This window comes from Labeo rohita, chromosome 7 (assembly GCF_022985175.1).
Source record: "Labeo rohita strain BAU-BD-2019 chromosome 7, IGBB_LRoh.1.0, whole genome shotgun sequence".
In the NCBI taxonomy this organism is placed as follows: Eukaryota; Metazoa; Chordata; class Actinopteri; order Cypriniformes; family Cyprinidae; genus Labeo; species Labeo rohita.
Genome location: NC_066875.1, coordinates 17889311 through 17915494, shown reverse-complemented (window position 1 = coordinate 17915494; position 26184 = coordinate 17889311). Strand labels below are relative to the sequence as shown.

General features: G+C 36.3%; 1 protein-coding gene across 8 annotated transcripts in view; it reads left to right on the top strand.

Annotated features, from left to right (window-relative positions):
• The window catches only part of tcf12 (transcription factor 12), a 146514-nt gene that overhangs the window by 16672 nt on the left and 103658 nt on the right, over positions 1–26184 (top strand). For all 8 annotated transcript variants that reach the window (XM_051115187.1, XM_051115185.1, XM_051115192.1 and 5 more), the window contains exon 4: positions 21734–21807. In XM_051115187.1, coding sequence (XP_050971144.1) covers positions 21734–21807 — 74 coding nt within the window. The remainder of the gene's footprint in view (positions 1–21733; positions 21808–26184) is intronic.

Sequence of the window (26184 nt, the reverse complement as noted above, 5' to 3'; positions counted from 1 at the left end):
CTAATGCGAAAGTTAAATGCATTAGTTCGCTTTAATTATCACTAGGGATGTAATGATATCAAAATCTCATGATATGATAATATAGCGATAATACAATATTTAGGGAAAAAAGACAAATGAAGAAAAAAATAAAAATTTTGTACATTTTAAAGTTAAATTCTTCTAATGCACTTTGAGAGTTAAAAATTGCGAGCTCCAGCGCATGATCCTAAAAAATGTAAAGGGGTCATCGGATGCAAATCTCACTGTTTGAACATAAATGTGTGTTGGCAGTGTGTGTACACAATCATCCTGTAATGATAAAAATCCACTCAGTGGTATTTTTTTAATCTTTTTTAAGTAACATCCCCTTTTTCAAATCAAGCCATTCTCAGCATCTTGTCTATGTGACGTCGCATAGACCAAGGCCGCTCCCACGATAGTTGATGACTTACCTTAGACCCGCCCTGAGTGAGCTGTAACAGTCAGACCACCATTGTTTCAACTCTGGTGCAGGGGAGTTGAAACATATTAACTTGTGGAAAATGGGCATCCGATGACCCCTTTAAGTTAGAAAAAAGTCAGTGAATTGACTCATACCTGAACATTAAAGGGGACTCAACCCTCTTTTTAGTTGTTGTATACTGTCTCAGTATAAATTACATTTAAACTGGTGTTTTAGAAGCCAAACATATTAGAATATAACAATAATAATAATAGTTTTATATTATTGTTATTTCTATGACAGTAATAGCCATGCATTGTAAACTAATTGCACTCTAAAATAAATGAAAATGAATATTTCATATTATTTTTGCTTTACACTACAGCAGGGAAATTACAATACTTCTTTCCTAAATTCTATACGTAAAAGAGATATTTTGAATTTGGACTGCAGTAACGTTACCCATTTAATTTGCACTTTTATTTTAGATAGCTTTTATTTTGATGGGAAAGGCAGTAGAGCTTTCATTTTAATGGAAAGCTCCAGTTTCAGTGAAAACAGGCTTGCAAAAATGCATGTCACTACAAATCTAATGAAATGCTGTAATCATCTACCACGAAAATGAAGCATAACTGGTGGCTGTTGCTCTCCAAATGCGTGCTAAACTCACAGCACATGCAATAAATGAGTTCACTGCATTCACTGTGAACGGAGCCATTCTGGGAGCAGATCATGAGCTGATCATGTGAACAAAGTGTGTGCTTCGCTTTGAAGCATGCAGTGAAAACAGACTGATGGTGGGATAATATTGTTACATCCCTAATTATCACCATTACGGAGCATATTCCTCAACCTAAGCTCTTTGGAAAAACGTGCTTGTGTGGGGACATTCCTGCAAAATGATGTTACACTGCTGCTTGAATGTTTTGTGACACATTCAAATTGAAATGTCCTATGAGTGGCATTGTAAGAGCTTTTGAATGTAAATCAAACGAACCCAAGCGCAATGCTGTACCAGGTGAGCTACTGAGCAAGTTTACTTCAGAAAAGCCATGCATATGGAGCTGGCTGTGTTAGTTTACAATAATTTCACTGTGGTAAAAGTGTTTTGATGTCACAACATAGCATTGTGCAGGTTTCTATTAACTGAATCTGCCCTCGTAATCATTATTTCTTTTAAAATCACCATAGGCTCATTGGAAAAACAAGCTTTTATATACATTTCTACAAAACTGAAAAAACTTGCCTATGTGTGTGAATCACTGCAGTTTCCAGTTTAAATGAACACTAGAGGCAGTAAAACTCAGACAACTTGTAATCCGTTTCATACAAAGTATGATTTACTAATACAGAGTTTTGACTAATTTGCACACAGTTACTGGCAGAATATTATGTTATGATTTCAAAACAATTTTAGCATCCTGCTGATTTAAAAAATGATACTTTTGAATGTTATTGTCACATTTACAGCTTCATATGCTTGAGTTTTCTAATGCAGTAGGTTTGCTCACGCGTTACAGTTTTGCACTTGAGTGATGAAGAACTTCAGTACGAACCCCATGAAACTATGATTCGACAAAACAGCTCAGATCTGTGTAAAGAAGTTAAAATAGCATGGCTGCATCAACAAATGGGTTTTATATCACTTTTGCACTTGTTAACGCTATCGGTTAGGTTTAAGGTTGGATTTGGTTTAGGGGATATTTCCAACACAACAGAGCATTAACCTTTAGCAACACTCCCTGGATATTTAAATTCTGAACAGCCGTAATACATACCTCCAGCTGCGTAATAAAAACGCAGCAATACGTGCCTGTACCAGTGTAATAAAAACATGCCACAGTCATGTATTAAAAGTGTGTTTTAGCACCACTCTGTGGACATTTCACTTTTGAAACTGCCCTGAAATGTGCAGTAAGGTGTTGCAGAAATTTATATAGAGGCATGTATTTTCAAGAGCCTGGGTTGGTTAAAAGTATTGTTAATTTCAGCTGGAAATTTATTCTCTCAGAAACTGCTTCCTTTAGGTTTCTGAGCACATGCCTGCATTTGCTGCATGTTTGCTAGTGATATTCACGTGCCATTGCATATCTCTACATGATTCATTCATATTCACAGTGTCGTCCTCGTATGTGATGGAGAAGAGGCTGAGAGTTGCCGAGGGGAAGGGATCGAGTTTGTTTGCTTTTTCTCGGGCCCAGCTGATGAGCGATGCGATATCAGTGTTAGAACAGTCATAAGATAGGGCTCTGATTAAACCCTGCTAATGAGCAGCTCAATAAAAATAAATCTTCCTGATGCAATAAACACCGCCTTGATTGCAAGCACCCGGGGGTGTGACAGCGTAATCCTTTTGTGCACAGCGTGTTAGATGCATCTAGCGCATGCTTGAGAATCAGCAGTAATCATAGGCACGTCTCGTCTGATAAAATAGCGCTTTACATACAGTACTCTATCTTTCTCCCTTTCTCACTTCCTTTTTAAGTGCTATATTATGGTGTGAGTAATTTTTTTTATATGCCGTTGACAAGTTTGAGGTCAGTAATTTACAAAAAACATTCTATTTCAAATAAATGCTGTTCTTTTGAACTTTGTTCATCAAAGAAAAAAAATGTGATGGTTATCAGAAAAATATTAAGCAGCAACTGCCTCATATTACACTTTTTCAAATATTTTAAGTAGATTGAGTAAATGTTGTGCAAAAACTTGATGACCACTGGCCATCATGTTCTCTAAATAGTGAACAAAAAAAAATATATCAGTCAACTACAAATCTCAACTGATCGACAGATTTCTGAAACATCTTACCGCCCAGGCCTGGGCTGAAGCATCCTAGTTTTGATTTGCTATCAGGCTCCTTTGAGCAGACAGTTCAGTTGAGTTAACGCCACACATTGTCCCATGAAACGCGAGGAGAGGAAGTGGGAGAGATATGCAGTTTAATGTGCGCTCTAACACAACTCAATTTAATTATGTGTTAGAGGAAGGGAAATCTCTTGGATTTACTCCGCAAGCCCCACAGCAGTCTGGCCCTTTTTTATGAGGAAGATAAATTTCTCATCTATTTGGCTTGTGTGCCTTAGTTCCTCGGATGAGGCTCAAGGTTGGAGGAAGAAGCACCTTTCCTCCGTTAGCGATTGGGAACATATGGTGCGGGGCGCAGCACAGGAAGGAAGTGTGGAAATTGCAGAGAATGAGAGTTTGGATTAATGCATCTGAACTGGGCATGGCCAGACAAATCCAGCACAACCGTGCTGCCCGGACCCCTTAACGGCCCCTCTGCTGGATGGAACGGAGGGGGAAGGGAGAGATAGGTAAAGGAACATTTAAACCCCTGCCTTTTTTCAAAGGCACTGCATTATGAGCTGTAGCACTCTTTATTGATAGGAATTTGAGGGGCGGAGTGAAGCGTGCTCAGTGGGCATGCTGGGTAAATGAGGTAGCCCAGCACCGACAGATGGAGTGGCTAGCACAACACTAAAAAAGCATTTTATATATATATATATATATATATATATATATATATATATATATATGTATATATTCTTTCATTCACATCTAGATTGGCCCTCACAGCCCCTTTTAATGTCTAGGATTCTTTAGACAAAAAGGGATCAAGTGCTCCTTAAATATCTGGCTGGTGATCATTTTCCGTAGCCTTTCTCTGTTTGGCAAGATCTCAGATATCGTGTGCTATCTGGGCTGAAGGGCATGCCAGAATAAGTGCTGGTTGTCGGCACTCGGTGTATGTGACTGGGAATATGCAAACTAATGTAGGCCACAAATGAGTCAGTCCAAATCGGTAATTGGCATTTTGGAGCAAATGAGTAACTGGGGTGTAATTTGCTTCATACGAGTTCCTTTGCTGCTTTTATCCAGTCTAGATCTTAAAGTGTGTAAGTGTTAAAAGGACACCACAATATTGTAAGACATCAGCTTTAGTCTGTTATTAAAAAGATGGTTCACCCCAGAATTGAAAATTCACTTTCATTTGCTCAGCCTCATGTTTTTCTACAGTTTTTCTTCACTGAGTGTTTCAGATGAGTAAATAGTAACATCATTTTGTTCAAATGAACAGCATTGCAATATAACTTTTTGGCCAATCAACATCTGACATTAATTACTCACCCTCATGTCGTTTCAAACCTGTAAGACCATTTGCCCGTCTTTGTAACACAAATTAAGATATTTTTAAAGAAATCCAAGAGCTTTTCTGGCCCTCCATTGATAGCAATGCAACTGACAAATTCAAGGCGATGCACCACACGCATACGTCGTGATATTCTTGTGAACGTGCAGCTAAGACTGACAGGGAAGAGAAGAAATTGTTGAATTAGAGCCCTGCATTTCAGCCCGAGTCCGACAGGCCCTGACTTTTTTTTTACACCTCTAGGGCTGGGCTTCGAGCCAATTTTCACGTCATAGCTCAGACGAAGGCCGGGCCTCTGGCCTGTTTTAGGCTGCTCCTTATTTTTATATTTTAGACATCTACCAATTATGGTGATGAAAAAAAAATTGCGCTGGTGGTGAGACTTCACTTTCGCTTTAACTTTTTACACATAAAAGAAGACCCTTTACAGTTCCGAATGATGTATTACTCTACCTTTATGAGAAAAAAATGCAAGTGATCGCGTGCTAATATGAGAAGCCAAAATTGATCAAACAGACTGTGACCAGTCTTCCGCTGGCCGCTTGGTCGTTACTTTAAACAACATAGAGATTTATTTAATGAACAAAAAGTGCTCCAAACGTTTTTCTAAATGAACTTAAAAAAACGAAACGAAATATAATCACTTTGCCATTACATACAAAACAACTATTTTAATAGCTAAAACATTAGTATAAGCTGTTTTGGGAGAAGGGGGGGAAAAAAGACAGGCTCGGGTCGGACTCGAGCCAAGAGTTCTGATAAGCTGTCGGCTATTCTCATAGCTTCCTAAAACTACAACTGAACCACTGATGTCACATGAACTATTTTATCAATGTCCTCACTACCTTTCTGGGCCTTGAACGAGGTAGTTGCATTGCTGTCTATGCAGGGTCAAAAAGCTCTCGGATTTAATCAAAAATATCTTAATTTGTGTTCCAAATATGAACAAAGGTCTTACGGGTTCAGAACGACATGAGGGTGAGTAATTAATGACAGACTTTGCATTTTTGTTTGAACTATCCCTTTAATGGGATAGTTCATCCAAAAATGAAAATCTGTTTACCCCTAGAGCGTCCAAGATGTAGGTGACTTTGTTTCTTCAGTAGAACACAAACAAAGATTTTTAACTCAAACCGTTGTAGTCTGTCAGTCAAATAATTGCAATCAATGGGATCCACGGCTTTGAGAGTCAAAAAAACATACACAGACAAAATCAAATTAAACCCTGTGGCTCGTGATGATACGTTGAGGTGTTAAGACACACAACAATCGGTCTGTGCAAGAAACTGAAAAGTATTTATCATTTTTTACCTCTGATCCACTGCAATGTCCAACTATCCTGAGCACGTTCGCAACAGCCAGCGCGTGGCGCGTTAACGTGCTCTGGCACACGTGTATACGTGTCGCGCAGGCTGTTGCAAACGCGCTCAGGACAGTTGGACAGAGGTAAAAAAATGCTAAATACTGTTTAGTTTCTTGCACCGATTGTTTCGTGTCTTAACACCATGTATCGTCACGAGCTACAGGGTTTAATTTGGTGTCTGTGTATGTTTTTTTGACTCTCAAAGCCACGGATCCTGTTGACTGCCACGATATGACTGATGGTTTGAGTTAAAAATCTTTGTTTGTGTTCTACTGAAGAAACAAAGTCACCTACATCTTGGACGCCCTGGGGGTAAGCAGATAAACATCAAATTTCAAAATCTTTTTAGGTGAATTATCCCTTTAAGATTAGCACTGTTGTAAAGTGGAAATATATGAAATGTTGATGAAGTGAGGAAACCCCTTGTAGGTAGGCAGGACATCTAGAGAACCACCCTTTTAAATGGGGTGGGGCTGTTTTGAGAGTCAAATAGTCTCTCCTTCATGCGTATAACCAGATTGTTGAAAATCTCAAAACTGCTCCTTGTTTGCATGTAGGAAAACGAGGCCTGGCACTTTTACAGCCCTCCTCCCGCTTTCACATTGTTTTAAATTTTAATTTCAAGCTGTCGTGACCCATTCTCATGTTGATCTCTCTCTATCTCCTCGCAGTCATTTAATCTCTACGCCGTGTATGTGTCAGAAGTGTGTGTGTGTGTGTGTGTGTGTGAGATTTAGTGACATGTTGTTGTGTGCACAGGAGCTGTTGTGTTGGTGTGATTCTTCAGTGTTCTCCGTGTGTGACAGACAGCGTGATGTGACTCGCTGCAGTTGGAATCGAGAAGGCCGGTCTAATGAAGACGCTTCTCCAGCCATGACAAAGTCCCTTGTCACTACCGCTGCGCTTCATACTGCCTCTACACAACCAGCATTTCTCTTATGTTGTCAAACTGCAATATATCCTCAAATGCAACAGTGTAGGTTTGGTTTTTATATCCGCTGGTGAGGATATTTTAAAATTATAGACCAATTCAGTGTTTGCAGACAGTGATGATGTTTTTTTTGTGGGTAGAACTTATCTGGTTGCAGAAAATGATAGTTTACAAGTAGCAGTCTATGGAGCCATGGAATAAAATAATAAAAAAGTTTAGATTTCAAAGTTATGACTTTATTCTCACAATTCTGAGATTATATCTCACAATTCCAACTCGTCATTCTTTCTTTTCCTCTCAGCTCTAGCTTTTTTTTCCCTGAGAATTGATAAACTCACTGTTGTTGAGTTAAATTGAGTTATGAACACAATAAGTACACTGTACTTTTTTTGATGTAAGAGCATAGTGGGGCTGTGCAAAAAATTGGATGCGATTATCATGTGTAAATCGGAGGCGATATGTATCAGTCTGTCAGTCATATAATTGCAGTCAATGGGATCCACGGCTTTGAGATTCAAAAAAACATACACAGACAAAACCAAATTAAACCCTGTGGCTCGTGACGATCCATTGAGGTACGATTATCATGCGTAAATCGGAGGCGATACGTATCCGATTTTGAACTCGATATTGCGTAGCTTGTCAGTGAACTACGGCTCTGTGTAGTAAATGCCGCTCCATCTGACAGCGCGTGATGGAGATTTATGACTAATCACAGAACTGGCATTACTGAGGAGATGCACACTATAATCGCATTAGATTTTTTGGCACGGCCCTAGTGCATAGTTGTAAAGGCCGCCTAATATAAAGTAGGACCAGTTTTCCTCCCCAGTTGTTTCAGTAATGTAGGGCTGTGAAACACAGCGACTGCAGGTGCAATCTGGTGTTTTATTTGAGGAAAAAGAATTAAATTGAAAACTAAAAGTAAATAGGATCAATAATTATTGTGCTCAGTTAATTTATTATATCATATTAGTATATTTTTAACTAACTAACTAACTTGACTTTGTTGCATTTGATGCTGCCTTCACCTCTACACAACAGAAAAATTATAACTTTGGAAATCAATTTGGCAACTGAATTACCAAGTAACCCATAACCGTTCATCTTGGTGGGATTATTAATTTTTCAAAATACAGCTACCCTGTTTTTTTGCAGTTTGAGTCATATATATGTTTGTATATCTGAAAATGTTGATGGGGTCTGTGGATATATTTTAAAAAATTAAAAATGTGATTTAAAATACATAAAATTGAAATAAATAAAATACTTCTAACAGTACAGTACTATAGGGAGTATAAAAATGTAATAATGTAATGTAATAGAAGCAAAACACAAAACTATTCTATTATAAACAGCCGGCTAGATAGCTTCGTACAAACCTGTCCCGTAGAAACTCAGGTCATTTTCTCACACTTTGTAGGAGTTGCTCACGGCGATAATCACATCATGGGCATGTTAATAAATTACACTTAATTTATTAAACCTGGTAAAAGATTACAGTTACATGAAATTCTCAGTTGCTTCCAAGTCTTCTCTGTTTGTTAGATACTGTATGATGCATTAATACTGATTCACGGCTGTTGTAGTTTGACCAAGAGTGTTTTCTCTTTTTTTTCCCTTGTATTATTTGATTAATATTCCCAAATTTCCAATTGTTAATTCAGCCGAAATGTGATTTAAAAGCCTCTGATGAAAGAAATTACTATGTTCCCCCTTCTCCCTTTTGTTTTACTCCTAAATGATTACATTTAAAGCAGCATGCAGTTGATTCTGTGCTGTATTTATTTCAGAAGGGACCTCTGATGTAACCAGGTGCCAGATCTCTGATCCAAAGGTTGTCTAGGTGAATTTCCACAATATAAATCAGACGGTGGATATTTATCCCTTCCTTTCGCAGCCAAATCTACACCCATGTAATTTTTCATATTGTGGTTTTGGAGCTCTATCAAGCTTTGAAGTTGTATAATTGTTTTGTTTTTTTCCAAATGATTTTCAAGCCTCCTCCTTTAGCTGTGGCACCCATCTGTCTTATCATGTTACTTAAGATGAGTAAGTGTAGTTCTGGTGTATGGCATCAGTCTCTCTAATGAGAGCTGAGCGGTCATCTCTCTCTCCAGAGCATGACTCAGTCTTGCAATTTCATCGCCTCTCTTGATGAGGCCAGAGAGGGAAGCGCTACCTCTCCAGCAGCCTGCTCTCACATCATTTATCCGCTCTGCGCTTCCTCCCCACGGCTCTGTATTGATCGCAGCTTCGCCGTTGAACCCCGATGCAGCGGCCGTCTGGCCCATGAGTGGAATGTTTGGTTTCCGTGGCAATTTGGCAAGAAGCAGATTCCACCGAACGACTCAGACCTTGGGCTTTGTGATGTCACGTCTGGGGCGCTTGTTTTCGCAGCAGTGGCAGGCAACGGTCAATTGAAGTAATGAATGCGTTTCTTTTTTTTCCAGCCACCGCGTTGCCAGAGCACATAAGTGAGCCACTTGCTTCAGGAACAATTGGTACATTGCCCTTGTTTCTGCCCCCCTCACTGTGCGTCTGTTGTGGAGGGGTGTGGACACCTGTTCGACAATTAAACTCCAGAAGAGAGCCAGACTGTGCCAAAAGAAATATTTGCCTCTTAGTCAAGGTTGCGTTCACGTGTGCTGCATTTGATTTGATGGGCAATCAGTTCAGTTTACTGTTAGGTGTGTTCATCAGTTGGTGGTGATTTGCATGTTATTCGCTATGTTTAGCACATTTTGTGTAGATGCTGTTTACATGAAGGACATGTTAAACACGGCATCCACTAACGGAGCAAAAATAATGATGTACATGTGGATTAATGATTTTTATTTTTTTTGTCTGCATACGTTAATTTCTGAAATGCATAAAAAAAGTCATTCACAGTGACTTTTCTGTGAGCATGCTATTAAAATGTAATTTTTAAAAAATAAAATATTGATATTTTTGGCAGAATAAAATGAATAAAATGGCAGAATAAAATGTGACAACTCTAATGGCTCATTAAAGGTAATAAAATTCTTGGAATAATGAAATTATAGGAGTATGTTTTACAAGAAAATACTATTTCAGGCTTTCAAATTTCACATTTAATTGAATGTTACATGCCATTTTTTCTTTTTTTTATTAATTGTGAAATTTACTAGCAATTTCTGCACCAGATTTTTTTCAGTATAGTATGTTCTATTGTTATTTTTTGTATATATATTTTAGCAAAATTGCATTTTTTTATATCATGAATATTTATGTGTTACACTCTCATTTGTTATTAGTAATAATAATAATTATTGGCCCATTTTATATACATACATACATGTAGTAACGGATGCAAATGTGTAAGATTATAATGCGAAACTTCTCAAATATTTTTGGTGTTTAGTCTCTGTTTGGTTTTAAAGTCCCTGTTCATGTCTGTGTAACTTTAGCCTACTGGAAATAGCAGCACTCCTTTTCCCAACTGTAAAACCACTATGCCTTTTTGCCCCAGTGCAAAAGCGCTCAGTCGGCTAGTCTTTTTGTTATTAATGCCGCCATGCATTACTGAAGGTTTTCGTCATGCTTTTTTTTCCTCATTAAAGCTGACACGCAGGACAAAGACACCTTTAAAATCCCCGGTAATTCCATGAAAGCAAATTAGAGGAAAAGTCTTGATTAGTCTGGAAATGCAGAAGTAAAACAATGTTAAAGAAGAATCTCTCACGGTTGCCAGACGCTAAAACAGGAAAGACAAAGATTTGCTCACAAGGCAGAGCCTGTGCCAAGTTAAATCCATATTTAAATCCTTCTCTGGACGGGAGCTGCATGTAAATGAATGCTCTTTGGCATCGTGCTCGAGCGCAGAATCCACAGCAGTTAGGTCGGGAAGCCTATGCGTGCATAATTTGCATTTATTTTGGAGCTAATTTTCATAATTAAGCATAAAAAATTACGCCTCAGAAATAATTATAAAGATGAGCTATATGATACATGTATAGCTGGCGATGCGAGCTGAGGCTCTATCAGAGGCGTACTTGGAGTTTGATTATAGTTGTGCAATTAGTGCATACCCTGCTGTAAAATCCAGTTGAAACTGGATCTCATGGTGGCTTCTAGAAGATTCTACCATTAAAAAAGTTGCTCAGTGAACCTAAAGAAGTTTGTTTAGGTCAATACAACAAAAGTGAAACAAGTTCATTTAAACAGTGTTTTGTTGAACCAACCTAAAGACACACTATGTAACATTTGGTGCTCTAGTAGGTACTAGGTACTAGGCCACTCCACAGCGATTGTCATCTTGCTAGTCAGAATATCAACACTTATTATAGGCATATTATTGTGATTCAGGAAAAAACAGAAACACGGTTTGTAAGTAAATTCATTATGTACTCTCTCATTATTTAGATTTTGTACATTTTGAACAAAAAAAGTAGTGCGCCTTTAATAGAATAAACATGTACTGATAATTTACTCACCCCCATGTGATTCAAGGTGTTTGTCTTGCTGTTTTCAGTCGCAAAGAAATTAAAGGAGAAGTCCACTACCAGAACAAAAATTGACAGATGATGTACTCACCCCTTGTCATCCAAGATGTTCATGTTTTTCTTTCTTCAGTCATAAAGAAATAGTTTTTTGAAGAAAATGTTTCAGGATTTTTTTCCATATAGTGGACGTCTATGGTGCCCCGAGTTTGAACTATCAGATTGTTTCGCTAGATAAGGTCCTTCTTTCTCGGCTAGGATCGTCTACAACTGCATTTGGGATCGTTTGAAGCCGCATTTAAACTGCATTTTGGAAGTTCAAAATCGGGGCACCATATCAGTCCATTATATGGACAAAAATCCTGAAATGTTTCCCTCAAAAAAACATAATTTCTTTATGACTGAAGAAAGAAAGACATGAACATCTTGGATGACAAGGGGGTGAGTACATTATCTGTAAATTTTTGTTCTGGAAGTGGACTTCTCCTTTAACGTTTTTTAAGAAAAGCATTCCAGGATTTTTCTCCATATAGTGGCCTTCAATGGGGATCAGCGGGTTGAAGGTCTAAATTGCAGTTTCAATGCAGCTTTAAAGGGTTCTACACAATCCCAGCTGAGAAATAAGGGTCTTATCTAGCAAAATAATAGGGATTGCACCAAAATGGAAATTCTGGGACGAAACCGAAACCGAAAATTCTGGATGCACTTAGCCAAAAACAGAAACCGAAAATGCTTTTAAATAATTATTTACTATTTTATTAAATAATATAAAGAATTTCATAAGATTTTTTTAAATTTAATTCATTAAGTTTAATAATACTAAGAAAGCAACAACAAGCCAATAAAATAGCCACACTTTTACGGAAAATAACAATTAAATTAGACATTAAATATAAAAAAAATATTAAATAGCCCAGTACAGCTGTACTACGGCATGTTACATCACAGTTGTGCTACCTCAAACAGGAAAAAGTATACTATATAGAAGTTTCTTATCGGTGTGTTATTTAAGGAGACTTTACTTTTCCGGTGAGCATGAGTGAGAGGTACATGAGCGGAACGCACATTCATAGAGCGGAATAGTGAGCGTCACACCACGCAGTGACGGCGACTAGAGGAGAATGAAACCTGCGCACTGAACACTGCCAGGCGGTGCGGCGGCATGTATGTATATATATATTATATATATTTTATATATTTATATGTTCTTAAAAAAATTATAATAATAATCACGCTGGAAATATCACGTGTGGTTAGTTCTCCATCTGTGTACTCATCAAACATCAAAAACATCTCATTTTCAGAATTATAATAGTTGTTACCTTTTTTTTTTGTAAAAGGCGCTTTGACTTTCTTTGCGGTTTTGGCATTCGCACAGTTATTGCTCTTTGACACACATTATGGTCGTCTGTAGCCTATGCACAAGTTTTACTCTTCAGAACAATGATAACCACAAATCTCAAAAACATAACAGAAACTCTTGTAAATTGTCATCATAACTGAACATTAAGCAAAAAAAAAATTCTCTTTTTACAGAAAAACATATAACATTACACTTAATTTCTGCATTTCTACATTTTAATGTAGTCCCATGCAAAGCATGCTGGGAACCACAGATCTGCGGCCCAGTAAGTTATGTCAACAAACGTTATTTATGTAGTCCCAACACAAAAAAAAAGTCACCATAAAGTTTTACAAAATATAATGTTTTTAAAATTATTAAATTATTAAATAATTTGTTGAAAATTTGTTCTACTTCAGCTCATTTTTAAAAAGTAATGTAAAAAAGCAGCAATTTTTTATTTATTTATGTTGTGTGTGTGTGCGTGTTTGTAGCTAGATGGTTGATTTGGCTGTTTGGACCTGCTAGACAGGTAAGATCAAGCTGGTAAAAAGGATATTTCACCCAAATATGTATTTTTTTTTATTTATTTAATTTTTTTTTTGTGTGTGTTTGTAAAAAAAAAAAAAAAAAAATTTGACTTGCGGCTGCAATTTGACTTAGGGCTGCAAAACATAATTGACGATTATCGATTATTCGCTTGAAATAGTAATTGTGATTATTAATTACAGTTATCACAATTTACATTGAATGATGTTTCGAACAGCTTTATACCATTGTTTGACGCATCTGCATACCACATTTTATATACAGTTTTTTCTACAAATTTAAAAATTAAAACAATGATGAAAAAAAACCTTAAGATAACCTGTAGGAAAAATACACACACACTTTCTCACACACACACCCACACACCTTAAGAAAGCAGAATGTTAAGATGTTAGAATGTTAGAATGTTTTTTTGTAATTGTGCCTTTGAACTATTACATAATTGTGGCGTCTGTAATTGTAATCACGATTACAAATTCAATTAATTGTGCAGCCCTAATTTGACTGTAATTTATCCCTTCAGTGTTTTTGATCCTAATCTTTTTTTGTTGTGTGGACTTTTTTTAATGTTTGGAATAACGCAAGGGTAAATAAATGATGATAGAAGTTTAATTTTTGGGTGAACTGTCAATACAGCTTCCATAAGCTAACTTGTCAAAATAGGTATAACTTTTTTTCCCCAGGACAGAGGGGTTCTGCATCAGCTAAAAGGGTAAAAGCTTTAAATAGTCAGTGTATTTTACTGTCACTAATGTCATGCTCACTTTTTTACACGTTTAAATGCCTTTAGTGAAAATTGGCCTTCAGGAAATCGTGCAAAGAAAATTGTACTGTATGTTCAGCGCGAGGAGGGATTGTGAATAAATGAGCATATTGGTTGTGTGAGCTGCTGTGAATCGGCTGCTGGCTCTGCAGCGGTAATGTTTCACACTAGGCGAGTGGGAAGAGTGTATGTTTTATAAACCTCTCACACATGGATTGTAGGGCAGACTACTGGTATAAAAGTGATGAATGGCCGTTAAGAGAAGCTATAGAGGCAGGTGAAGCTCTGCACCGCTAGACTGGCTCAAGTAAAAGAGCAGTTGTAAATTAGCCGTTCGGGAAATGGCAAGTTTTTTCAATCACTGACCTTGACGTAGAACATCTCATGACATCGGTCCTCAGTGATTTGGCAGATGGTTAAATTGAGCAGCTGACTCATAACAAACTAACCACAGAAAGGAGGAGGCCGTTTCTCTCTTGCGCTCTCTCTCTCTCTTTCACACACACACACACAAACTTTTTTCTGCTTTTCTGTATGAAACCTGTCAGAGTTAGCTTGTCATACCCAGCGCTTTTCGTATGAGGAAGATTAAATTTATATTAGACGTGCTGATTTGATCATTTTTGCAGGAATAAAACTGATGGATAGTGTTGTAAATATATACAAAATTCCTCAATGGTCCTCAGAGAGGAACTTCCCTATGAGGTCATTTCCTTTGTTGCAAATACTAAACACATGTCTCCCCTTTTACACATTCCAGCTCCGACACTGAATGAATTACACCTCCCGGCCCCATATCTGCCTTATAATCCAATGTTTGCTTTTTTCCCCCCTGTTTATTTATTAATTTTTTTCTTGTGCTCTGATTATAAGTCTTAACATGTGCACAGAAATGAGACTCTGTTTACCCAATATTGTGTCAATTATATTTTCCTTCATATTACCAGACATTATCCAGAAACATGCTATTTTAGTGAAGTATAGTCCAAATGTTTTACGGGTTGTGTTATGGAGAGAAAAAAACACAGACTGAGTTTAAAAGGCCCCTGTGCTGAATGACCTGCTCTGCCACATACACAGTTCTGCTCTGTACACTGTCTCTGGCACCGGATCCGACCACACACACACACATACACACACACACGCTGATTATGTGTGTTAGACCTTGAGTTGGGGAAAAAGAGGAACTTGCTCTTGCTGTCTTGCCTTTTTTAACTTGAAGCTATTTATGTGCCTGTTTTCAGTTTCATGTGATTTTAGAAGTTGTATACGATATATTGGCTGGATGGATTGATAGAAAGAGAAAGAAGGATGGAAAAAAGAAGGAAGGTTGGCTATATGTAAAAAAAAGAAAAATGGGTGGAAGGATGGAAGAAAGAAAAAAGGATGGATAATAGACATATGAAAGGATGGATGTAAAAACGTAATATGGAAGAAGGAAAAAAAAAAAGTGAGTGCAAGGAAAGAAGGAAGGATAAATTGAAAAGAGGATAGATTGATGAATAGCAAATAAGAAAGATGACTAAATGAAAGCGAAAGAGAAATAAGGATGGATGAGTAAAAAGAAAGATGGATGTATGATAAAAATAAGGAATGATGATAAAAAGCATGTATGGATGGATGATTGAATAGGAAAAAGTTGGATGAATGTGAGAAAGGAAAAAAGGTTAGAATAAGGGTTAAATAGATGATGATAGATAGATGATAAATGGATAAATAGATAGATAGGCAGATAGGTAGGTAGGTTGGAATGATGGATGAATTGATAAAGAGAAAGAAAGGATGGATAGATGGAAAAAGGTTGGATATTTTAAGAACAATGGATGTATAAAAAGAAAGATGAATGTATGGAAAAAATAATAAAGTATAAGAAAAGGAAAACAGTAGATGATGCAAAAATAAATGATGGATGGAAGGAAAGAAAAGAGATAAAGATACAAAAAGATGAAAAGAAACATGGATGATGTATGGATAACAAAAGAAAGGAAAAAAGGTTGGAATGATGGATGGATTGATAATGAGTAAGAAAGGATGGAAGGATAGATAGCTGGATAGATAGATGGATAGATGGATAGATAGAAGGGATATAAGAACAAAGGATGTAAAGAAAGCTGAATGTATGGAAAAAATAAAGGAAAAGAAAAAGAAAACAATGGATGATGGTAAAAATATAAATTATGGATGGAAGTAAAGAGAAGAAAGATGAATGAATGAATATGGATGGATGAATGAATGAATTGGAAAAGGATGGATGGATGGATGGAATGAAGGAAATAAAAGAGGAAAATGAAAAGGGACGATAGCAAAAATATTCATGATAGAAGGAATGAAAAAAGATGAATGAATGAATCAATATGGATGAATGAATAGGAAAAAGATGGATGACTGTAAGAAAGAGAATAGATATAAGATGATATAAGAACTATGGTTGTAAAAAAAAGATGAATGGATGGAAATAAATAATAAAACAGGAAAATGGAAACGAGGGATGATGGCAAAAATTACAGATGGATAGAAGGAATGAAAAAAGATGAATGAATGAATGAATGAATGAATATGGATGAATGAATAGGAAAAAGATGGATGACTGTAAGAAAGAGGATAGATATAAGATGATATAAGAAAGATGGTTGTAAAAAAAAGATGAATGGATGGAAATAAATAATAAAACAGGAAAATGGAAACAAGGGTTGATGGCAAAAACTACAGATGGATGGAAGAAATGAAAAAAGATGAATGAATAGGAAAAAGATGAATGAATGTAAGAAGGAAAAAATGTTGACATAATGGGTGGATTGATAAAGAGAGGATGGATGGATAGGAAAAGGGTTGATATAAGAATGATGGATGTACGAAAAGAAAGATGAATGAATAGAAGGAAATAAAGGATAGAAAAAAGGAATGAAGTCAAAAAGTAAATGATGGATGGAAGGAAAGAAATGGAAAGAAAGATGGATGATTGATGGAAAAAAGGTTAAATAGGTTAAAAAGGGATGGATGGATGGATGGAAGTATAAAAAGATTGATAGATCAGTAAACAGCAATTAAACTTGTCTTTCTGTCTGTGTAAATGGTTTGTTCTCTGTATGCAAATTTTCAGCTGATAGTGATTTGAGTTTATATCACACTCAGCTGTGCAGTACAAGCATCACTTACAGTTTTGCATACTGTCAACATTATTATGAAAATAACACTACATTTATTTGAAATGCTTTTTTTTTCAGCGTTTGTGTAAAGACCACCATAATTTTTCCCTGATTGTTTACTCGCATTTGATCCATGTTGCATGTTATAATGGGCTGGAATCAGATAAGAAAGAATTGTTGAAATGACAAACATGGATTATCAATAGCGTGGAGAGATATTGATGTTTTCTTCCTCTGCAATTTTGCAGCTCATACATGAGACTGAAGAACGGAATGTTGTTACCTGCGCAACAATATTGTCTCAAACAGCCTGAAGAAGCCAGCAATCATATATCTTTACCCAACAGCCTTGGCGAAATGTAATTTTCAAAGCCAGATATTGTTTTTGTTCATCACGTACCAGATGTTGAATCAAGTCAATTGCGTCAACTTTACGTTTTTATTTATTTATTCGTTTCTGTGTTTTCTGTGGCTGTCTTTTGGAACCGAGAGGCATTGTAAAATATGAGGTTTATCAAACTTTCAGCGCTCAGCTATTTTGACGAGCTTCGGCCATACATCACTGACAACTCCGAGCGGCCCGGTTGCACCGGCACGAGCGCGGGAAAGGGAGCGATGCATTTTTGAAAGTGATTTATGCGAAGCAAAATAAATGACGCGCCGTGGCCGGCTTGTAAAGTGCAGCCTTTGAATGGAAGTGTAGCGGATTAACAGCTCTGCTGCACTCTTTCTTTACTCCTGCCAAGAGAGCCGTGCTGGACATGACCGCTCGCCATGAGCTCAACATTTCCACTCCTCACGTGTCCTGTAGTGGCGGCCGTCGGCCCTGGAAGCCTTTTCATAAGTCAGGCTGAGAATGACGACGGGAAACACGGACCCCTTCCTCGTTTTCGTTTTAGAAAAGACATTCATTTGAACTGTCAGTCAGTGAATGCGTAATTAAATAATATATGAGATCATTTTGTTCCGTTGAAATACAGCAGAATACAGGAGAACGCTGCTCTGGGACTATTTAATGTTTCACCAGGTGTACCGTTCTCTAGTGTTTTATGATCAACGTGATTAATTCGATTTAAACTGTTGCAGACTATATCATAAATACAGTCATCAGTACTGTGTCAGATGTACTGCGGTCTCAGTTTACTGTGAGGGAACACAATCCCATCAAACTGAATTATTTATTAATTTTAACGGTAATTAAATTAGCCAAAAAAAAGACATGTTATTTTAGCTTTATCTATATCAGGGGTATTGAATTAAAGTTTCAAGAGGTCCTGTCTCTATATTTTCTTCCCAGTTGAGGAAGGAATACGTATATTAGAAAAAAAATCACCATTTGAGCTCAGTTAGATATGGATATTAAAAGATAAGATGTTTATCAAGCTAGGGATGTCCCGATACAATGTTTTAACTTCCGATACGATACCGATATTGCAGCCTTCAGTACTAACCGATACCGATACAAATCCGATACCATAATCAGCACAAATCATGAATACTTTTACCTATTTCGTTGTGTGGAATGTATGAACGGCTAGATCAAACTGAGAACAAAAGTCAGCAACAGTAAGTATGGAAAAAAACGACCAATTTATTAACTATTGGTTGCATAAATGTGAACCTTTTACATAAGAATATATAAAAAAGAATTAAAGAATAAATATTAAGACCCTGTAAAATATCTTAATTGAATAAACAAAAATATAATTTTTAAAGTGCAAAATACTAATTAAAGGTCACTTCAGTTATTTATTTTTTACCGTTAGCAAATGGTAGGAACAGCCGAGAGCAGGAACATAAGAAAAAAAAAATATTGTTAATTGACCAACTGCTAAAGGTTGAGTGTCCAAAGTTTCAATTTCACACACACTGCCCGAAAGAATGAGATCGTTGCATTTACTATCCACAAAAAATAGTGCAAACAAAATAAATATAACTATATAAAATAAATATAAATATAGCTGTGTGTGAACCTCTGAACTCGCGTGCATGTAAAACTGCTCTCTGCAAAGTAAAGTCAGCGTCTATCCAGTGCGCAGTCAGACTCAATAAAGATAGCGGACAGTGGTCTGAGCTCCAGATGTCAGTGGTGAAGCTAACAGCACTTGCTTTATCCAGATGCATAGCAATACACTCTTTAACTTCTTTATGCATCTGGGGTATGGTTTTGTCGACAATGTAGTGGCGGCTGGGCATAACGTAGCGAGGCTCGAGGTGTTCAATAAGCGTTTAAACCCGATATTACTCACCACCGACAGTGGCTGGTCATCGAGCACAATAAACTGGCATATCTTTTCTGTTAAGGTTAATGCCTTTTTGCTATCTCTTGGGAATTTGTCACGCTTTGCGAGGGTTTCAGGCAGCGTTGGTTGCTTGAAGTTGCCAGAGGATTGTTTCTTTAACTCGGTGGTCTTGCGAAAGTCCTCATGCAGAGTTTTGTGATGCTGCTTCAAATGCGCGATGAGGTTGGACGTATTAAACTTTCCCGGTTCTGTTCCACCACGGGAAACTTGTGCATGACAAGTGTTGCACTGAGCCACACTGTCTTTTTCGGACTTTAATGAAAAATACTGCCACACGGCCGACATCGCATTTTCTTTGCTACTTCGCTAGCAAGCAGTGTTGTGATCACGTGGGCTTTGCACGCTGGCTCTGGACGCTGCTGGATAGAATAGCTGTAACGGAGTTTAGAGCGGAACGGACTGCTTATATCGGAGATTTTTAACGCAGTCCGATATAATCCGATAGAGTTTTTTTGGGCTGATATCGGACCTATTTCCGATATCAATATCGGATCGGGACATCCCTATATCAAGCTGTTATTATTTTTTGTGATTAGATACATATGGCAGGCCATGATGTGACAGAAAATATATTTTGTGGGGGTTCAGAGTTTTCCTCTTGAAGTGTGGACCGTTTTTATGTTTTGGTTAAAATAAACAATAAAAATGTTCTCATCATGAGCAGAAAGCAAAGTTAACTAGTCATTGCAATGTTTATGTTGTTTTTTCCTGCAGTCTACAAATAATTTTACCAATTTTACCAATTGTATGATTATTTGAAAATGGACTTAATAATGCTAAATGTGGATGGAAAAAAATGTATTGTCATATGATAGGTAAAAATAACTATAACAGTGTTTTAGCAAAAGTATTGATTTATTTTGCATCTTCTTTTTGCTTCTGTTTTTAAAATTACTGTGTCACCCGCATCTCTTAATGGCACTTTAGAGAGAGGCAACGCACTTAAATGAAGCCTGTTTGGCTCAAAAAAAAAAAAAAAAATAAATAAATAAAAAATATTTTATATTTTATAATTTATGTATAGAATATATATATATATATATATATATATATATGTATATATATATATATATGTATATAGTAAAATGGTGCTGCCGTGGTCATTATGTCTGAATATGCCTGATCTATATACTATTATGGTGTTTAACTGTATTGTTAATAGTTTTATTATGTTCTTTTGTAATTTTTATTTTTATTATTATTATTTTATATTTCTGTGTAGCTTTCATTTGTTTTATTTCAATTTTATTGTTATTTTTAATTGCAGTACTTCAACTTGATCTATTTATTTCAGTTAGTTGCCAAGGCAGCGTTTCTAATTTTCAAGTTTTTTTTCTAAAATGGATATTTTATTTTATTTTATAAGTTTTATTTTTAATTAACAATAAAATGCTGCAATAGAAGTGTAGTGTAGTGATTGATTCTGACATTGTTGTTTAGTTTGCAGTACTGTTGTTTTAGTTTCTTTTATTAAATAGTTGAATTATTAAATAGTTAGCATTTATTCATTTGGAGTGCAAATAACAATTTTTTTAGGGCATGTTTTTCTTTCTCAAAATACACTGATCTATTATGTTTCTCGTTGCTTCTTTATTAAAGGGATAGTTGACCCAAAAATGAAAATTCTGTCATTAATTACTCTCTCTTATGTCGTTCCAAACCCCTAAGACCTTTTTTCATCTTTGAACACAAATTAAGATATATTTGATGAAATCCAAGAGCTTTTTGACCCTATCTTTTTGAGAAAGATAGTAAAGACACTCTCGTGAATGTGCGTCGAAGGCTGACGCAGAAAAGAAGAAATAGTTGATTAAAGTCATTATTTTTGTTTTCTTTGCACAAAAGAAGTATTCTCGTAGCTTCATAAAATTAAGGTTGAACCACTGATGTCTCATGGACTGTTTTATTGGTGTCCTTACTAGCTTTCTGGGTCTTGAACATATCAGTTGTGTTGCTGTCTATGCAGGGTCAAAAATATCAAAAATATCTTAATTTGTGTTTCTAAGATGAACAAAGGTTTTACGGATTTGGAATGACATGAGGGTGAGTAATTAATGACAAAATTTTCATTTTTGGGTGAACTATCCCTTTAACTCTCCCCTCTCCATTTTCCAGTATATATGCATTTCCAATTATATGTAATTCTGCTAGCAGACGTATGGATCAGCAGACTTAATTGATTTAGTTAATTTTATTGCATTATTATAGTTATAATAAACAAACAGCCTAAAAAGATTGCAAAAATCTCCCCCCTGAGCGGGCATGTTTTGATGGAGTTGTGAATCTGTGTTTTGGACAGGTATGGATGAGAGGACAAGCCAAGCATCATGGGCCTCAGGTGGCCAGTCCAGCCCGTCCTATGAGTCCTCCAGGGTAAGACCAGTCTTGCCTCGCCTCACCTCACTTGCCACACACACTTGCCCCACACACACATACACACACCAGCTAATGTGATCACAGCAGTACGGTGCATTTCCATTAGTCCAGTTCAGAGATACCTGTCCTCAGCAAAATGAAACATTAGCATCTGATTTGCTTACAGGCTCTATATTAACGTAATATCACTATTGAGAGATAAGTATATTTCCTCCAAAAATCATTTAGAAACACACTTCATCTGTACGCTTTCTGATAGATGCTCTTGCTCAACATATGCAACTGATAACTGATAAGAAGAAACAACTGTTTAAATAAAATATAATCAAATGTGATGATGCTTTAAGCAGGGAGTATAGGGATTACAGTAGAACACTATAATTTAAAAGTTTGGCGTCTGTAAGATCATTTAATGTTTTTGAAAAAAAAAACTTGTATGCTCAGTCTGGAATTATTTTATCATAAATACAGTAAAAACAGTAATATTGTCAAAGTGTTTTATTAGTGTGATTACAAAGCTGAATTTTCAGCAGCCTGTACTCCAGCCTTTCACATTATCATTTAAAAATCTTTGTAATATGCTGATTTTGTGCGCATGAAGTTATTAATGTTTAAAATAGTTGAGCTGCCCAATGTTTTTGTGGAAGCAGTGATACATTTGTGGTGAATAAATAACAGCATTTATTTGAAATACAATTTTTGTAGGAATGTAAATGTCCTTACAGTTGCTTTCAGTAATCTATTTGATGCGTCCTTGGTAAATAAAAATATTAATTTCTTTTTTTTAAAGGAAATCTAACTGACCCCAAACTTTTGAATAGTACTGTATTTTCACCACTATAATTTATAATGTCATATTCCAATAAAATTACACATATGTGTCATAAGGGTCATTTTTTTCAAAACTGAGATTTATACATCATATGAAAGCTGAATAAATAAGCTTTCCATTGATGTATCGTTTATTAGGACAATTAGGACAAAGTTAGGTTTATGTATAGGACAATATTTGGCCAAGATACAACTATTTAAAAATCAGGAATGTGAGGGTGCAAAAAAATCAAAATATTGAGAAAACTGCCTTTAAAGTTCTTCAAATAATGTTCTTAACAATGTATATGACTAATCAAAAATTAAGTTTTCATACATTGACAGTAGGAATTTTACAAAATATCTTCATGGAACATGATCTTTACTTAATTTCCTAATGAAAAATCAATAATTTTGACCCATACAATGTGTTTGGCTATGGCTACAAATAAACCGCAGCGACTTAAGACTGGTTTTGTGGTCCAGGGTCAAATATTATTATACTTAATGGATTTTGCCATATATTGTATGTTCACTGTTTTAGTTAATTTTACATTCTTTTTATAATAATACTAAAACATTTTACAGTGATGAAGGGGCTGATGACTTTATTTAGTAAACAGCAGTTTTTATGTTAATTGAGGAGTGCCCATGTTGAAAGAAATCCACTCATAACAAAGTTCTTGTTTTTGTTTTCCCCCATTTCCTTAGTAACATTATTAAAAAAAAGCTTTTCTCTCTTTTTTTTGACTATTGAGAAGCATTTTGAACAGCTGTTCCACTCAAAGAACACAGCAAAGAAAATATCTTTGTTTTTTCCTGCAGAACAAAAAAGGAAATGTTTTTGTTTATTCAGTTTGTTAGAAGAGACAGATGAAAGAGCACATACAGCCTACTTGACGTTATGATTATATTAGCAGTATTCATGACAAATAACAAATGGTTGAAGTTTTTCCAGACTGTGAACGCAGTTGGTGCAGGAAGCATTGATGCATTTCAGACATACCATAAGCTCAGATTGATTTTCATGCATGCAAAGCATATCCACCTCATCAAAATAAGAAAAAAAAAAATCAGCCATGGTTGTGATTTTTTTTTTTTTTTATTTTGCGCTCAACTCTAGTGGAGATTGTGAAGATCTCTCACTTCCTATTTGTTTGTTTGTCTTTTCCACGGTGGTGTGTTCAGGGTGCCCTGTATGAATTTCATTTCATGTCAATCTCCTGTCACTTCCTATCAGAAATCAGTCAAATGTCGGAGGCTCTCACACCACATTGTCTTGTTTATTTTCAATGCCCTTCCTCTCCGCACTTCTACAGGCGATGGCTTTGCCGGCGGCCTGATTTGAATTATAAGACGGAGACGCATGAGATATCTTTGCTCTAGGTGCATGGAAATTAGTGGTTGTGACATTGCTGGGGATGGGATCAGCAGACAGCTGTTTGCACCTCTATACAGTGTGTCCTCGCATACACACACACACATGCATCAGATAAACACAATCAAACTGTTTAACTGTACTGAAATACTGTGTTTGTGTGTGGTGTGTATATGTGTGTTTGAGTACTTGGGTTACCTAAGAGATATTAACATAAGTGTTTGTCTTTTCCCAAACATTCGAACTGCAATATAATCATCATAATTTCCAAGCCAGTGCCTCCACGGAAAAAAAAGTGCAGTGCTTTTTTGCACAAATGCCCATAACTTTACCCTTTATGCCTGGTGATGAATCCGTGTCCAATGCTGCGTTGCACATTGTAGGCCAGAGAATGGTGGGGTTCCCTTCAAACATGAGTTTGACACTAATTAGGCAAGATTAGTTAAACATTTTTATTATTAACCAAGTGTGTCTGTTATTTCAACATGTACATTTCTGACCCTGGACCACCAAAAAGTAGAACGGGTGTATTTGTAGCAATAGCCAACAAATACATTGTATTGGTTAAAATTATTGATTTTTTTTTTTTTTTTTTTAGGCCAAAAATCATTAGGATATTAAGTAAAGATCATGTTCCATGAAGAAATTTTGTACGTTTCCTACTGTAAATATGTCAAAACTTAGGGTGTGTTTACACTTGTAGTTCGGTTCATTTGGTTCGGACCAAAAAAGAAAATGATACGTTCGGTCCTGGTCCGCTTAGCATTCACACTGGCATATTTGACAGTGAACCTAAAGATACCGAACCTAAAGGCATAATAATATGTTCACAACCTGATTGGTCGGGTTAAATGATGTATATTCTTTAAAGGAGAAGTCCACTTTCAAAACAAAGATCACATATAATGTACTCACCCCCTTGTCATCCACAATGTTCATGTATTTCTTTCTTCAGTCATAAAGAAATTGTTTTTTGAGGAAAACATTCTGCATTTTTCTACATATAATGGACTGATATGGTGCCCCGATTTTGAACTTCCAAAATGCAGGTTAAATGCGGCTTCAAATGATCCCAAATGCGGTTGTAAACGATCCCAGCTGAGGAAGAAGGGTCGAACGATCGGTTATTTACATTAAAAAAAAAAAATACAATTTAAATACTTTTTATTCTCAAATGTTACTCTTGCCTTGCAGTCCTTGAACTCTGTGTATTCTGACTCAAGACAGTTAGGGTATGTCGAAAAAAACCTCTGACCGTATTTTCTCCCTCAACTTCAAAAATCATTTAAAAAATTATCCTACATCACTGCAGAAGTACCGACCCAGTCTTTGCGAAGTGAACATGTAAAGAAGATCAAAGGCAGAGTAAGACAAGACGAGCGCTTGACATTTAAAAAGTATATAAATTGTATTATTTTTATTAAACTAACCGATCGTTACGCTAGATAAGACGCTTCTTTCTTGGCTGGGATCGTTTACAACTGCATTTCGGATCATTTGAAGTCGCATTAAAACTGCATTTTGGAAGTTCAAAATCGGGGCACCATATCAGTCCATTATATGGGGGAAAATGCTGAAATGTTTTCCTCAAAAAATATAATTTCTTTGCAACTGAAGAAAGAAAGCCATGAACATCGTGGATGACAAGGGGGTAAATTATTTGTAAATTGTTGTTCTGGAAGTGGACTTCTCCTTTAAGTCTAATACACCTAATGCTGTCCGCTGGACTAAGTGTGCTCGTTGCCTTTATATGATTTTATTTTTATAACCTGCAAACTCACAAAAAGCTCATAAAAGGCACTTTACTTCCTTTTTGTTCCACGTTTGCTGTCTGCTCATTTTGTTTTGGATGCACTGCTTGTTCCCTTTTTGAAATCATGTCACATAGCGTCGCATCTTGTCATTACTTGGTCAGTATTTGGTCCATGTTGCATTCATATTTTATTGGAACCGCACCAGAGTTCGTTTGGAAGCAGACAGAGACCCATCTCAGTCTGCTTGTTTGGTGCGCACAAGGGTTTGGATGGCAGCGTTCACACTTACCCAAATGAACCACACTAACAGAGCAGTAGCACCAGAGTTCATTTTAATCAAACCCAACGTAAGTGTGAACACACCCTTTATTTTTGATTATTAATATACATTGCACCCTCAGATTCCAGATTTTCAAATAGTTGTATCTCGGC